This window comes from Canis lupus, chromosome 36 (genome assembly GCF_003254725.2).
Source record: "Canis lupus dingo isolate Sandy chromosome 36, ASM325472v2, whole genome shotgun sequence".
NCBI classification, from domain to species: domain Eukaryota; kingdom Metazoa; phylum Chordata; class Mammalia; order Carnivora; family Canidae; genus Canis; species Canis lupus.
In genome coordinates this window covers 6,021,426-6,039,180 of record NC_064278.1, presented here as the reverse complement: position 1 = coordinate 6,039,180, position 17,755 = coordinate 6,021,426, and the positions used below count along the sequence as shown (strand labels likewise).

The window sequence follows — 17,755 nt, the reverse complement described above, 5'->3', positions numbered from 1 at the left end:
GCAGGACCCCTATACAACCTGATGTTTGGATAGTTGTGATAGAAGGCACGTAACTACTAAAGTATCACTGAAAAATAAAACCAGTGATAGGATAAATAAAGCAACTAACTGGGTGGATCTAATGGAAATTCCAGAAGGCAATTTGCTTGCCCTAGTTCTACATTAAGCATAGTTATGCGCGTACTCTCCAGGCAGGGGATGGCTCTGATTCAATGGCAGCCCCTCTTGCAGCAAATACAATATATGTTGCCCCTTCACAGAATGCAGGAAAAATTGGTTTGGGTTTTCAGTTTTTGATAATTTTGGGAAGATGCTCTGGACTGTCCAGATGCATAGTGTTGCTGTACTTTGTGGAAACAATGGAAAGGATAAGGTGAGCAGTTTTGCCTTTAGTTCAATATGACTGCAGTGGGCACCCCAGACTCCAGCAAACAGATGATTTTGAACAAGCTTATTATTATGAATAGATGTCTGTTTGTCCAATTACAGGGTTCAAAAGATAATGATAGATAATAGACTGAGCAGTAGGTAGTATATTACATTCTAGTGCTAAGCACCATTTTGAATCAGGATTCAATTACCCAAGCTTAAGAAAAAAAATTTATCTCCTCTGTTGTTTTCAAATGTTTACTGTTAATTTACATTAAGATCGTATCAGGCTACTAAAGCCCAATTGTCTAATTTGACTAGTCTTTCCTTCCTAGTGAGATATTGAGATAAAAAGCAATTAAATTACTGTTCTTAACTACATTGTCAAATCATATTACTAATCACCTGGGATTAGTTGCAAGACTTTAAAATATTCTAATCTTTCAAAATGTCTACATCTGGCTGGAAAAGATGAATTTTGTAAAGTTAATAATGATAATTGTTAGATAATCTCGTATTTACAACATAATGTTGAAACATTAGGAAGTAAACAAGACATATTGGTAATAGACACTTCCAGTTTAGTTGCCAACATCTATAACCACTAATTGATGTCCCCATGGTTATCAGGACATAGTGATGCATTTAAAGCATAAGGACTGGGGACCAATGCAGGTTTTAATACCACCAAAGGGCCCTTGCCTCTGGAGGTGAAAAGCCCTCAAAAATTACCTCTTTGAGGAGAATGGTGTGTTTTGTTCATCTTTCTGTTTAGGCCATTTCTCAATACACAATAGATTTTCATCTTTAGTCAAATTGAGTCAAAGTTTCTAAATAGTAATGTGGAGTTTCATGTGACAAATACCTGTCAAAGTTGAGGGAGCCCATGCATAAGAGGTGTGCTTGAGCCATTGCTATAATTATCTGCAGCCCTGGCTGTCCCTTCCTCCACTCCTTCCACCTTGGACCTAGATAGCACCAGAGGAAGGGAACCCTCTGCCATCACCCTTGGGATCAACTTGTTGGATTAGCTCAAGAGCCTTCTTAGTAGGCTATAAAATGAGCAAGTACCTCCATTTGGTGATCATTGTTATTTAAGAACAAATATAAAGAGTAGCCACAACATGCTGTGAGCCTGATGTTTTTGTATGGCATGTGAATATTATCTATCATATACAAGTTTCAATTTTTCAGAAATCAATAACCCAGTTTTTACTTCACCTCCTTTCCTTTTTTGCTCATCTTTTGAGCTTTTCACTGTAGCAAGAGAGTTGAAAGGAAGCAGAGAATTAGAGAGGGAGATAAAACAAAATTGGACCCTTTTGCAATATGTTAGCCTGTTCTATTATTGTTTTGTTTTATAATGTTCACTATTGGAAAAGATCAAAACAATTTTGCTCTGATGAAAATCTCTTTTTCTCTGGCTTCAATTTTAACAAAATAAAAAGACTAGACCGGGTGACCTCCAGCTTTAGTAGTCAATGACTCTATACCTGGAGGAGGGAAATCACCACGAATTCCAATGATCTACACACAAAGTTCAGCTAACCATAATATAGCTAATTTTAGGGTATGGACTAAAAAGTTGTTTTTCATCCTATCAACCCCATCCTGTAATGAACTATTCCAAATTTATGCTTTTAGTGAATATAAAATCATCTAGGAATAAAAAGAGAACTTCTGGATTATGAGAAATCCCCACAGTTAACAAATTACTCAACTCACGTGTAATGGAAAAGGACTTTAATTTCCCTTTAATTGATGGTATCTGGGAATAAAGACTGAGGAGAGCCAGCCTACACTTTCCTCATTAATAAAAAGAGCTCTGAGAGAGGGAGGATTTGGAAATAAAACTCATGTCCTCAGATTATCAGGGCAAAGTTGTTAGAAGCATTTTCCAGACTAATTAATAAATCACAACAATGAAAAGTCACCAGTATAGTTTACACATAGTACTTTTCTTCTAAAGAACTCATAGACTCATAAATTAGAAAAGAAACACACAGGTAAAAAAAAAAAAAAAAAAAGGTACAGATTTAAAGTAGGGTTTTAATGAAATGCCCTATTAGACCAACCCTTGGACAAATATAAGATGGGATTTTTTTAAAGTTTTATTTATTTAAGTAATCTCTATACCTAATGTGGGGCTCAAACTCATGACCCTAAGATCAAGAGTCACATACTCTTCCAACTGAGCCAGCCAAATGCCCCCTAGGATGGAATTTCAATACAAAGCCTAAATGTTTCAAGATTTAATCAACACCCAGAATGTCCAGCATATCATTACAACCAATATGCTATTGACTGTTGCCATTCATTCATTTATTCACTCACTCATCAAACATTTCATAAGAACATCCCTTGGACCAGGTCACAGTTTATGACTACAGAGAAGAATAAGAGTGACTGCCTTAAGAAGCCTCACAGAGCACTAATAGACTCGTAGACCAATAATTTGCCAAAAAAACAGGATGAGGGCATTTTAGAGGCTGTGTTCTAGACAGACATCCCAAGGCAGAGTTTTGCTGAGGGGTCAGAATTTTCATATCTATCAATGTTTTACTTTTTGTACTCATCGTCTTTGTTAGAAGGGGCAGCAAATTAATTGCCTATCATAAAACTAGCTTTGATATTAACAGTATGATAGTGCTGGACTAAGCCCTTCATTTTATAGCAGTGGAAACTGAGAGCAAAATATATTATACAGCTATGACCATGAGAATAATAAGGAAGGTTTGCTGAGGGCTTATTAGTTGGGAGCTTGGAGTTAAGTATTTTAACTTATTTTGTCACTTAAACTCCATTTTGTGAACCAAAATAAACCCAAATAAAATAAAAAATAAAAATGGAACCAAATAAATAAATAAAATAAATAATAAAATAACTCAAAATAAAGCAAATTGCCTGTGAAAGCCAGGGTTTGAAGCAAGGCACTATGAGCCTTAATCATGGAGTTAAGTCCCACTGGAACGTTGGCTGCTATAGTAAAAGAGCATGCCAGTTCCTAACTTCTAGACGACCAAAGAAGCAGCCTTTTAAACAAAGTAACCAGCTTTGAAAGTCAAGAAGGAAAAGCACAGAGCCACAGGGTGGAACAGAGCAACCTAACAGATGAAGAGATGAAGAGATAGAATTAAAAATGGCCAAGTCCTTCAAAACCAGTGCACACGTCATCTAAGGTCCTTTACTGCTACTGTTGATTTAGATGAGTAGAAACAGGGGATCCCTGGGTGGCGCAGCGGTTTGGCGCCTGCCTTTGGCCCAGGGCGCGATCCTGGAGACCCGGGATCGAATCCCACATCGGGCTCCCGGTGCATGGAGCCTGCTTCTCCCTCTGCCTGTGTCTCTGCCTCTCTCTCTCTCACTGTGTGCCTATCATAAATAAAAAAAAAAAAAAAAAAAAAAATTTAGATGAGTAGAAACAATCTTAAAATGTGCAGACTTGAAAAAAGAGAGACATTTGGACACTGTCTTATGGGCTATTTAAGTTCTGAGGGGGTAAGAACAGGCCACACAGCTAGGGAGCATCATGCCATTGGTCAACACATCCTTAACAGCTACTGTCTATGCTAATCAACCATCTACAGTTCCAACCAAAGGAGAAAAATGGGACACATGGTTTAACAAAGATTATAGGGCTTTTTCCGATGATACAATTCAAACACGCAGAAAGATAGTCATGTAATGACACCCACATGCCTACTACCCAGCTGTCTCAAACCTTAACATTTCACCACCATTTTTGCTTCCAATTTTTTAAAGAAATAAGACATTCCAGATACAGTTGGCTGCTGGGTACCTGTACAACTCTAATCCTATCACCCTCTTTTCTTCCATAGAAGTAACTAATGTCCTAAACCTAGTGTTTATCATGCCCATGGTTTTTTGTTCCATTAAAAAATATATAGATCCATAAATAATTTCATAGTTTTGGCCTATAGGTTTAATTTTGTGCTGTACATGTTATTTCTTTTTTTTTTAAAGATTATTCATCAATGAGACACACACACACACACACAGAGGCAGAGACACAGGCAGAAGGAGAAGCAGGCTCCATGCAGGGAGCCCGACATGGGACCTGATCCCGGGTCTCCAGGATCAGGCCCTGGGCCGAAGGCGGCACTAAACTGCTGAGTCACCAAGGCCGCCCTGTACATATTATTTCTATAATTTGCTTTTGGACTTAAAGTCATGTTTTGGGGTGGTTATGATGGTAAAATACACATAAGGTAAAATTTACCATTTTAATCATGTTTAGATATCAGTTCTGTGGCCTTAAGTACATTCATATTGTGATGCTCAATGTTACATTTCTGAGGCTCATCCACAGAGTTATGGGTAACTCTGGTGTACTCTGTTCCACTGCCATGCATAGTCCATTGAGTGTTTACACTGTAGTGTGTTCATTCTGCAGCTGAGAACATCAGATCACTTCCAGTTGTGCAGCATTCCAAATGTTGCGGCCATGCACGTTCATACACACTTGTTCTCCACTGACAATACATGTCTAGAACTGAAGTCCTTGAGTCAAGGAAATGGCATCTTCAAAACTCTTAGGTGGGTCCAAACTACTTTCCAAAGTGGTTGTATCAGGTATTCTCCTACCAACAGTGTGGGAGTGTGGCCAAGAACAAAAAACAAAAAACACCACACACTTTAAATTACTCTTTTTTTGATGACAAAATTGATACGTTATTTGCCCAAAAGAGAGGAAGGGGGAGATGGATACAGAAAAGCACAAAGAAGAAAATAAAGATCACTCATAAACTCACCACTCAGACACAGCTAAACCATTCTTGACATTTTAAAATAAGTCTTCTCTTTTTTGCATTCATTTACATATTTTAACATAATTGGCATCATACTGTACATATTAAGTATATTCAGATTTTTTTAATGGGTTTATACATTTACAGTCTTATAAAGGCATGAAAATTAAATTGCATTTAGTTATATGTCAAACAATCACTTTTACTGACAAGAATCTCATTAGATGAAATCAAGGTCATTCTACAATATTCCAAATCTGTGGTTGCCGTACGTAGGGTATCTGCTTTAAAATAAAAACAAACTTGCTCCGGGGTGCCCGGGTGGCTCAGTTCATTAAGCTTCTGACTCAAGTTTGGCTCAGGTCATGATCTCATGATCACGGGATGGATCACTGCATTGGGTTCCCCTGTTCAGCATGAGTCTGCTTCATATTCTTTCTCCCTCACCCTCTCCCTCCCCATCTGCACCTCTCTGCTCATGCATGCACACACACACACTCTCTCTTAAATAAATAAATAAATTAATTAATTAATTTAAAAAAACTTGTTCACCTCCCACCAGCAGCCCCAGAACATCTGCAATTACTATATTTTTACATTTACTACCAGATTACTTTTTAATATATTCCAATGATACTTAGTTACTTTTATATACATTCATGTAATGACCTTAATAGGAATTACAAACAAATTATTTCTAGTCCTTTTTCTAGTCTCTGAAAGTGCCCTTTTGATGAGGACTCTAACATCTGTGAGCAAACTCAGTTTCTTCAAAGGCACCTCTGGATATCACAGAGTGCTCAAAGCTGTCTAATTGCTCTACTCTATACTTTCTCAGAGCCTCACAGAATTCAGGGATTGTTATTTAATTCAATTACTCATTTATCCCCTGAAGACTTTCTTACGGTTACAGTTGGCCACTCTGTCCATGCCCGCAAGGCTGGCCCGAATTACAGTGATGCTTAAAGGAAGCTCACCTTTGCTTGGATCACCATGTGGGAATTTAACTACAACCAAGCATTCTCCACATGACATAGCCTTCTATAGATTGCATAGGGCATCAAGGTATAAGGGACAAGTTAAACTGACAGCCCCTAGGCATAGAAAAGTTTGGGAGTATTATGTATTTTAATTTTATGCCTACTTACCTGAAAGAGCCAAAAATATGCTACAAGGGGATACTATGAATTATAACATAGCTCAATATTTTGTTACCTTTATAGTATCGAATCTTCAAAACTGAAAATTCTCAAGGAGAATATTTTGTTGAGCTTGAATAGTTTGGGCACACTATTCACTTATTCAAAAGTCATACACCTTATCTATAGCATTTCCAGATTTAGCACAAAAAAAATACAGAGCATTCAATATGAATTTCAAAGAAACAAAAAGATTTTTTAGTATTAATATGTTCCATGCAATATTTGGGACACATTTATACTAAAAACTTTGGAAATATTACTAAAAAATGGAAAAGAATAGTGTGTTGCAATAGAAAAAAATGAAAGAGGGGAGTGTGAGACCGTACTTCTATAGGATCTTCGGGGAAGACACCTTTAAAGAAGTGCTTGTAGAGCAGCAACCTTTAGGTTGAGGAGTTTTCAAGAGGAGAAGGCATATGCAAAGGCCCTGAGACAGCAAAGGACTCAGTGCTCAATGTATTTGAGAGACTGAAAAAAGGCTAGTCAGCCTGATATGAGCCAGGATAGAAGAAGATGGAGTGGAAAAGGTTGGCTAAAACTAGATACCTCAGCCTTGAAGGCCTAGAGTAGTAAGCATGGTGTTATTCTATGGGCATCAGGCATTCCAAAAGACCACTTTTGTTCTTAATTAGAGAATAGATGTCACAGGTAACTGACCGACTGAGGGTCCCTTATGAATTATGGGTATACAGAGGTTTTTTTCTAAAGATTTGATTTATTTATTTGAGAGAGAGAGAGAGAGCCTGTGTGTGAGTGGCGGAGGGACAGAGAGGGGAGGGAGATTCTGAAGCAGACCCCACACTGAGAATGGAGCCCAACTCAGGGCTCAATCCCAAGACTGAGGTCATGATGTAAGCCAAAACAAAGAGTCAGAGGCTTAACTGAGTGAGCCACCCAGGTTCCCCTGGGTGTACAGGTTTAAAAACATAGCAACTTTATTTTCTAAATTGCCACAGCCCTTCCTGGAAGCATTCATTTGACAACAAGGATATACACAAATATTCTTAAACTTTGGTACTCATTAAAATCACCTAGGGAGCATTCTAAAAAACCTGATGCCAAGGCTACACCCTGATCTGATCGATTAAAATTCAGTATCTCTAGGGCTAAGACCCAAGCATTAGTGTTCTTGTTTTTGTTTTTAAAGCTCCTCTGGTGTCTCTGATCACTCAGGGAGCTTATTAAAACACCAACTCTGATTCAGGTCTAGGAGGTGGTCTGAGGCTTTGACTCCCCTCATCCATCCATCCTCAACCTCCCACCATCCCCTCTCTCCTCTAGAAACTACCCATGTGTTCTTTGTATCTATGAGCTGGACATTTTTGTTTATTTTGTTTTATTATTTGATTGAATCATATGGTGTCTTTCTCTGACAGGCTTATTTTACTTAGGATAATGCTCTTAAGGTCTATCCATATTGTTGCAAATGCAATATTTCTTTCTTCCTTTTTATGGCCAAGTAATATTCCACTCTGTATGTGTGTGTACACATGCGCCATCTTCTTTATCATTAATCTATGGATGGGCACTTAGGTTGTTTCCATATCTTGGTTATTATAAATAATCCTATAGTAAACATCAAGGTGCATATGTCTTTTTGAGTTAGTGTTTTCATTTTCCTTGAATAAACACCCAGAAGTGGAATTGCTGCATTATATGGTAGAAATAAACCCATATATATATATAATTAATCTACCACAAAGGAAGCAACAATATACAATAGGGAAGGTCTCTTCAATAAAGGATTTTGGGAATACTGGACTGCCACATGCAAAAGAATGAAATGAGGCTACTGTTTTCCACTACACACAAAAATTAACTCAAAATGGATTCAAGACTTGAGTGTAAGACCTGAAACCATAAAACTCCTGGAAGAAAACATAGGTGGTAAGCTCCTTGACATTGGTCCTGGCAGTGATATTTTTGGATCTGACTCCAAAAGCAAAGGCAACAAACAAAAGCAAAACTAAACAGGTGGAACTACTTCGAACCAAAAAGCTTCTGCACAAAAAAAGAAATCATCAACAAAATGAAAAGGCAACCTACCCTATATGCAATAAGGGATTAATATCCAAAATATAGAAAGAATTCATACAAATCAATAGCAATACAAACAAACAAAAAACCCTAAACAATCCAATTAAAAAAAAAAAGGCAGAGCACCTGGAATAGACATTTTTCCAAAGAAAACATGCAGACGGCCAACAGGCACATGAAAAGATGCTCAACCTCACTCATCATCAGGGAAATAGAAATCAAAACCACATCAAAAGATGAATGGATAAAGAAGATGTGGTTTATGTATACAATGGAATATTCCTCAGCCATTAGAAACGACAAATACCCACCATTTGCTTCGACATGGATGGACCTGGAGGGTATTATGCTGAGTGAAATCAGTCAATCAGAGAAAGACAAACATTATATGGTCTCATTCATTTGGGGAATATAAATAATAGTGAAAGGGAATAAAGGGGAAAGGAGAAAAAATGAGTGGGAAATATCAGAAAGGGAGACAGAACATGGAAGACTCCTAACTCTGGGAAACGAACTAGGGGTGGTGGAAGGGGAGGTGGGCGGGGGGTGGGGGTGACTGGGTGACAGGCACTGAGGGGGGCACTTGATGGGATGAGCATTGGGTGTTATTCTGTATGTTGGCAAATTGAACACCAATAAAAAATAAATTTATTCTTAAAAAAAAAAAAGAAATCAAAACTACAGTGATACATCACCTCACACCTGTTGGAATGGCTGTCATCAGAAAGACAAGAAGTAACAAGTGCTGGTGAAGATATGGAGAGAAGGGAACCCTCCCGCACTATTGGTGGAAATGTAAATCGATTTGGCCACTATGAAAAACCATATGGAAGGTCCTCAAAGAATCAAAAATGAGTTTTTGCATCTCTCACAATTTTCTAGATGCTGCTGCTGCTACTGATCCCCCCACCCCCCTTGTGGTAGCAGGGGCTCAGACCTCCTTAGCAGTCCTCCCATATATACTTGCTCTCTATTTTTTTTGGTCCCCTCCATCGTGCTCCTACTAGTCATCTTTCAAAGTTTTGTTACTTGCCATTTGGTCTGCAAAGCACATAAGCTGCCCCTGAACCCAACATCACTTCCCATTTCAAAAGCGCTTTCTAAAGCTCTGGGACTTGCATTTGCCAACAAAGGTCTGCAATCCCTCTCGAAAAGCTAGGTAATCTTATTAAGGGACAATCTGAAGTCTCCTCAGCAACAAATACTCAGTGTAGCCTCTTTGTTCTCAAAGTCTCCGTCCTCCAATGCCTCTCCATGCATTTGTTTGTCCCAGAACAGTCATGCACGGTGGGTCCATTCGTCTTCCCTTATCACTCTGTCACTGCGGCCCAGCACTCGTTCAGCTGTGTGCTACAGCTCCTTGGCTGACAAGATAATTACATTCCAGGGCAGACTGGGAGAAAGACAGGTAGTGCTCGAAAGTTCCGAAGCCGACTAGCTAGTCATTGCTGGTGCAGACTTCGAGATCAAGCACCTGATCTAATTAGCACACTCCCTTTGCTGCCTGCCTGCCTGTGGAATGCTGACAATTGAAGGCCTGAAGGCAAAGCAGATATCATGCAACCCAGAGACAGACATTCATGCTACCTTGTGCCAGAAACAATTACATATTCTTCGTGGAATCTCGGGTGTCCTAGTAACACAGTCAAGCCTGGGGGTAAACTTTTGCATAATACTGGGAGCCCTGCATTTACCGATAATGAACAAGAGAACCAGCAGAATAAAAAACCCCACAAGAATGAAAGACCTCACGGGAAGGGAGCCTTCTGATTGCCTTCAGAAGGAGGACTTATTTCAGCAAACCCAGCCCGGCCTAGCTCTGGGAGAAGCACACCACTCGACAAAAGCAAGGCATCACCAGCAAAGAGCTGTTTTCCTTTGACCAGATAAATGGCACAATACAGTCCTCCAGGACAAAAAAAAAAAAAATTTGCTTCTATGCTTTTGCTACTTGCTATGTTTCTTTCAAGATGCAGCCTTTCCATTTGAAAGTGATTATAGCCACAACCCTATCACTCCCTTTCTTTTTGCTCCAGGTAAGAAAATGTTCTATAATCTCTAAGCCACTATATATAAATACAAGGCATTACTATCCCAGCTTTCTAATGAGCCTCTCCCTTGATGGCAGTTGGCATTTGTGCTAGTTTCTGGCCCAGCAAGGGCCTGAGGGAGCAGAATAAGCACTAGCTTTGGAGTCAAGACCTTTTTCTACCATGTATTAGCTCTGTGACCATGCAAGGTACTCGCTTCTCACTTGCTTCTCCAACTAAAACTATGAGTTTGAGGGTTAAGCAAATCAAAAGAACTCTAGCAGGGTGTAGTGGGTTGAGTTGTGTTCTCACAAAAGACACGTTGAAGTCCTAACCCTTGCCTCAGAATATGGCGTTATTTAAAAATAGGGCCTTGCAGATGTAATTAGTTAAGAAAAGATCATACTTGAGCAGGTTGGATCCTTAATCCAATGTGACTGGTGTGCTTATGAGAAGAGAAGAGACCCATGGAGACACGGAAAAGAGAACATTATGTGATGATGGAGGTAAAGACTAGAGTGATGCATCTCCAAGCCCAAGAACACCAAGGACTGCCGGCAACCACCAGAATCTAGGAACAAGCAAGGACAGACTCTCCTCTATGGGTTTCAGAAGGAGCATGCCCTGTTGACACCTTGATGTCAGACTTCTGGCCTCCAGAACTGTTAGATAACAAATTTTGGTTGGGCTAAGCCACTTAGTTATAGCAGCCCTTTGGAACTAATAACACTCAGTTAACTTAGGCTTACCTGTTAACTTCTCTCAGGCTCACCAATGACATCACCAGACCAGAACAGCCATTGCCAGGCACTTAACGGTCAATGGCCTGGCTCACAGATCTGGTTCTAGAGCAAAGCAGACCAGATGAATCCAGCTCTTTCTAGGCTAGATGACCTCGGGCAAGCTAACTACATTCTCTGGGCCTCAATATCTTGGCAATAAAGCAGAGATAATAATGGTCCCCAAACAAAAGAGCTTGTGGGAAGAATGAAAGAGATGAGATTGCCAGGTACAACAAACGTTAGCTCTAATTAGTGTTTTCCAGATGATGGTGGGCTACAGGCGAGTTCTGAGCACCTTTAGGCCTGTCTACATCGTGGGCTCATTCCAAAACAAAGAACTATGTGGAACTAAGGACCTAAAGAGCAAGGTGGCCTCTCCACCCCATGCATTTCCATCACCTCCCCAAGGCTGTCCCAGAATGTCCACAATAACAGACACTCTAGGAGCCTTGGGTTTCTGAGGATGAAAAGTGTCAAAAGGCAGGAGATGTATGGAGAGACCTGGAGGCTTGGGAGGACCTCTCCATCCCACTGTGAGGCCCCTTGAATTGGTGAATGACTCATGAAGATCTGGTCTTGAAACCAGCTCCTGAGGATGGAGAGAGATTCAGAATGAGGCAGGCTATGCTGTGAGTGCTGAGGAGTTTGCCAATGTATACCTCCGTTGGGTCCATCCCAACGGGATGGAATAGAGATAGAAGGAATCAATGTAAGAATTGATTATACCTTATGGCCAAACACCTGAAAGATCTAAGACCCTTTGAGAATTATCTGTACTTTCTTTAATTTAGGTGACATCTTGATTACCAAAAGCACCCTCTTGACAACAAGAGTGAATGCCTCTCTATGCATTTGTTTATCTCAGAGCAGTCGTACATCGTGGGATCGTCTCTGTTGTGCAGTTATATCTAGGAGTGAACCATCGGGTGGGCTCATGTTCAACATCAGCAGATACTGCCACAGTTCCCCAAAGTAGTTGTTCCAGTGTAGACTCCCCCTGCAAGTACTTGAGAGCATCGTCAGTTCTTTTAAATTTTAGCCATTCCAGTGGGTGCACACTGGCATCTCGTCATGGTTTTAATTTCTATTTCTCTAATGATTAATGATGTTGAACACTTGTGCCATACTCTTTTGCCACTTGCATACCCATTTTTTTTTCCAGGTGTCTTTTCCTTATCGATATGTAGGAATTGTTTAGGTATTCCGGTGCCAAATCAGATGTATGTATTACAGATATTTTCTCCCACTCAAGGGCTCCTGTTCACTCTCTTAAAGGCATCATTTCAAAACAGAAATCCCTACCGTTAAGTCCTATTTATCAACTCTTTCCTTTATATAGGTAGTGCTTTTGTGTCCTACTTAAGACATTTTTGTTACCCTTAAGGCAATGACATTGTATAGTAATATACAATGACTTCTATAGTAATAAAAGTCAACTGACTTCTATAGTAATAAAAGTCAAAACAGTGTTTAGTCTGGTAATGACTGGGAAGCAGTACAAGGAAGGGTTTCAGGGGGCTGATTATGCTCTATTTCTTCATCTTGGTGTGATTACACTTGCTTGTTTACTTTTAAAATATTCATTGAACTGTATACTTATTACCTGTATGCTGTGCATGTGCGTTATACTGCCATTAATGTTTCTGAAAGAGAAAAAATGGACTAATAGGAGCTGCTAATTGAAGATATACAAGGTAATGACCCCACATACATATACATAGATATGCATATATATGAGATATTAGAGAAATATGTGAGATATTAGAGAAAATGTTTGTGGACATATTATATAACATCTTAGGTTCTCAATCTATACAAGCCAAACTTTTACTAAATGTATTTTAGCAAACAAAAGACACTTAGTTATACATTTTAAGACCAGAAGTACTGATGTTGATTAATAATATATTATTGGAAAAAAATATATAGTATTGGAAATAAACGGTGTTGAGCATAAAGTCCCTTCATAATAATGAGGCTTTGCAGAAAGAGTTAAGCAAGCATAGAACCTAAAGAGAAGCAGCAGGTTGGTTTTACACAAATTCTTTACTGAAATGCTGCTAGCGGATATATGGCAAGTCAACTTCTCCACTCTCTGATGAGGGGCATGAGTAGCATGGCCTGTATAAAATGGTGGCTACTGAGTGAAGAAGTGGTGAAGAGTCTTTGAAACCACAGCAGGAATGTCACAATAGTCGGTCAGAAAGATCCAGGAAAGTAACCATTTAAGGCAGAAACTCAATCAAGACGTCCAGTAAGGATACAGTTAATATGAAACCATGTCCCAGAAACTGAACCTGGAGATGAGTGAACCCAACAGGAAGTATAGTCAAAGCAAAAATGAAGGTCACATCAGGAATGTCCCTTCTAGCACCAAAAGCAGCCAAGTATCTGCCAAGGTCCTTAGTCTGTGTCTCTTTTGGAAAAAAAAATTAAAAAAAAAAAAGCTAACCAGTAGTCTGTCCGTGGATAGCTGAGGTGGTAGGTATGCACCTGCATGTTTTTCTGCCCTCAACCAAGCAGGAGAACACACCTGACAGCTGGTTCTAGCAGCAAGACACCAAGAGACACTGACCTTGAAGACATACCCTGAGAGGAGCCCAGAGTGCAGGTGTGAATTCAGGCACTTTCCTCTCTATCCTATGTTGCCTGCCCACTAAATCATCCCCTGTCCACTTCTTATCTTCCTTCATTGACTAGCAGGAAATTTCTAAGGAACAAATACAGACTGTTGGATGAATAAGAAATCTTTTTGAGATGGGGACATAGCAAACAAATAGGGTTGATGAAGGAAGTTAAGAAAACTAAGGCAATCAGAAAAAGCCAACTTTGCAAACACGAGTGAGAAAAGCAACCTCAGGAACTCCTGGGTGGCATGGTGGCAGGAGAAGGAGAAAAATCCATAATTAAGATAATCCATGGGCAGAAAACAGGGAATTCAAGCCCTAGAAATTCAAGCCCAAGGATCTGGCATTTCTAATCAGCTCATGAAACATCGTGTTTTTAGAGTTCACCATATCTACTATCCAAGAATTATCTTTTACAGTCACGGTGCTATAATTTATCACATCCAGGCATGCAAAACCATCCTTTTTCTAACATTAAACATGTTTAATCAGGACAATTTATAATAGCACTTTAGGGCTGTAATGAAAGAAAGGCATTTGACACATGATATTTACAGTAATCATAATAACTACAGGATTTAAAGTATAATTTTTTACAGTGTTAGATCAGGAAGCCAAATTTCCATGTTTTTAGTTAATTATTTGCAATGCTTTTGGGAGGAATCAGCATCCAGAAATTAATTAATAGTTTTCCTCTACACAATTGTCAGTGTTATCACAGGGTACTGCTACTAGCTGCCAACTCCTTTATACCCTCGCTCTAGTAGCAATCAGCAAATGCGATTAATGTTAAACTACTTGTCCTAATAGCCAGATGCCAAATGTCATACCACATGCAGGGTCATAATTATGCTTTAGGAAGTAGATGGATTTGGCTGTGTAAACCAAGAATTAACCCAAAATTTAGAGGCCACTTGAACTAGTGCCGGTGGAGAGTACCCTTTATACCTGCCCTTGGAGAAACCAGGACATTTTTCAAGGCTAGGAGTTTCATGCAAAGCTAAGAGCCTTGAAATTCCGAGAAGATCCAAGCCTTTCTTTGTCAAGCTTTTAAGTTTCCCTTTGCCTTCTCTTTTGGGACCAGTCAAATTTACACACATTCCAGCTCCACTTGAGTGAAATTCAAGTTCCTATTTAAGTATTCACTGTTAACCACAGGTCTCATGCTTCACGGCTCTTTTGACATGTGTTTATTTGAAAAGGTAAGTCAATGAACCGGTGCCTTCCTCATATTTGACAAGTTCTATCTGACTCAGGGAAACATAGTGGGGCCCACCTTCAACCGACAATGATGGGGGGCGTCGGGTAATGGGAGGAATGTTACCTGGATTACTGTCCATGGTCCCTTCAATAATAAAGTGCAGTGTCAAGGCAGAGTGACAACTGACATTTTTAAGAGTTCAAATTTCCATCAATTTCAAACTTAAACACGATCACAAACACTGAAATAAGTGGAATGTTACAAAAATCACCAATTAAAAGCAGCACCCATTTTCCCATACAAGAGTTGTAGAAACCTTAGGCTTAACCCAGGTGCCCACCTCTAGCAAGTGCCTAAGACCTCCTAGAATGTGTTGGTGTTCTAATGTCACCCTGGCTTCATTTGTTCCTCTCCTTGGCTCCCCTTGACCTGATCTATTTATTTAGTATCATGATTTTAATCAATAATTCCTATTAATTCTAACTTGGTTTTGTATACCTTCTAAGATACTTGAATCTTCTTGGGAATAAGACAGGATATCATGATGTTTGAACTAGAGGAGGTGCCCTAAATTCTTCACTCAAAACTTCTTTCTCTTTCTATGTGCGATTTTAATCAATTCAGTCATCTGATTGCTCAACACACAGCAACTCAGAAGACCACAGCTGACCAAAAAGAGTGATTGTCTCTTCTTAATATAACACAGCATGTTAAACCTGCTTAATAGATATTGAATGCAACAGTAAATGAATTAATGAGAAAATTGGTAGGTGAGTGATACCTTATAGCATAACAAGGAGATAGAAACTATTTAAAAAACAAATAAAAGAAATAAAAGCATAGCAGTTGGGGGCCACTTGGTATGAGTGTGTTCTACCCATGGATTTTAGAAGTCTTTGATGATAATAAAGCTATAGTTAATATTGATACATATGACTGCTGCTTCAGGAAAAAAGGTCCAAGTATGCTTGGGAATCTTTATTTAAGAAGACAGAGATGTGTGCCATACACTTCAGAAAACCTTTCATTTGAAAATAAGTTTTAAAACACAGAACTTAAGGGAGGGGTAATTTTCAGCGGTCTGGAAAATTTTCTGCTTTGCAGTGCCTCATTCTCTGGTCATGCTTGATACCTGAAGTGTGGCTGAACTAATGTGAGTTTTCCGCAAGTGGGAATGACATCTCAGAAAAGGATATAAGTGGAGAATGCAGATGGTTTAGAGATAGGTTCCGACTGACTCCATCGTGATGAGTGGAAATCAATTCTAATCAACCCCAGTACATGGTGACATCCCTCAAAGAGTGCTCGTTACCACTAGGAAAGGGGGTTAACAGCAAGCATCCAAATAACTCACTCATTTTCTCCACCAAACAATGGACGATTAAGACTTCTGGGCTGAATGACTTGCAGAGCAATCTGATGGCAGAGAGGGGCCAATGCAGAACCTGGGTTTTTGTAAATGACAAAAAAGAAGATAGCTCCTGGTAGTATGCTCAGAATTTTTTGGACAAAGGATGCTCTGCAAATGGAAGATGGTATATAAGTGCTGTTATTATTTGAGACTTGACTCCAGTTGTGATATAAATCACAACTCTAGACTAAGGCAACCACAGACACTTGATGTTCCCAGTGGCAACTCTGGCCAGTCCACTTCCCATTTATGTGCAGGACAAGCACCAGGCAGGGCTACAGTTTTGGGAGAAACACTGGTTTATTATCAGGATCCTGTTTCCCCCAGCCAGTTAAATAGAGGTGAGCTCAACCAGCAGACTGAAACCCACATTACCGTTTCTTGATTACAGGGAGCAGATTGACTTATTCTATTTTGTTTACAGAATTATGCAAAACTCATTCCTGGAGCTACAGTAGGGCTACTTCAGAAGGACTCCGGGAACATTCTCCAGCTGATCATCTCTGCTTACGAAGTATGATATTTTACAGTTGGCTTTTTTTTTTTTTTTGCATTTATGTGGTATTCAAAAACTAAGATGTGTTTTAGGCAGTTAAATGCACTTGGATTTGTTAGTAGAGAGAGTACTTATCCAAAGAAAATCTCCCTGCATTAATGCAGCCAAAGTATAGATTTTGTTCTCCTTATTTGCAGATACTCTTCTTGAAAGGTGAGAGAGAAGGTAGAAAAATCATAACCTGATCTAAAGTTGAGGTTATTTTTATAATAATGTCACCAGTAAAATTTCAATTCTATTGCAAAGGCTCCATGAGCGCTACAATTAAGCTCCCCTCTTCTCTGCCTGAAAAAAAAAATTTAGTTTAAAATGCCAGGGAGTAGCAGAACCATGTGGAGAACTAACTCCACAGGCTTAATGAGGCTACTTCATAACTTAAAGTGAAAAAAAAAAAAGACACCAAAGCATATCAGAAGCACCACTTGGTAGACTCTTTTGAGAACCAAGGAGTTTTTCATTTTTATGGATATTTACATATATATATATATATATATATATAGAGAGAGAGAGAGAGAGAGAGAGAGAGAGAAAGAGAGAGGGGAAAGAGAGAGAGACATAATTTTTTTTGCCTTGACTTTGTAAATTAGTACCTAAGGACAGCATTCCTTCCTTAAAATAAAATACATAGCTATAGGGTTGCTATATTCTTTTACTTTGTCCCCATTTCATAACTTAATCAACAGTAGATGACCAGTTACTGACTCATTTTTTATTTTATTTCCTAAGTACCATTTCCCTTTTCTGCCTGAACTTAACAAAGAAAAAATACCC

At 39.2% G+C, this 17,755-nt stretch overlaps 1 protein-coding gene across 7 annotated transcripts in view; it reads left to right on the top strand.

Annotated features, from left to right (window-relative positions):
* Nucleotides 1-17,755, top strand: part of ITGB6 (integrin subunit beta 6) — a 128,898-nt gene that overhangs the window by 78,671 nt on the left and 32,472 nt on the right. For all 7 annotated transcript variants that reach the window (XM_049106313.1, XM_049106318.1, XM_049106314.1 and 4 more), the window contains one exon: nt 16,853-16,942. In XM_049106313.1, the coding sequence (XP_048962270.1) occupies nt 16,853-16,942 (90 nt within the window). The remainder of the gene's footprint in view (nt 1-16,852; nt 16,943-17,755) is intronic.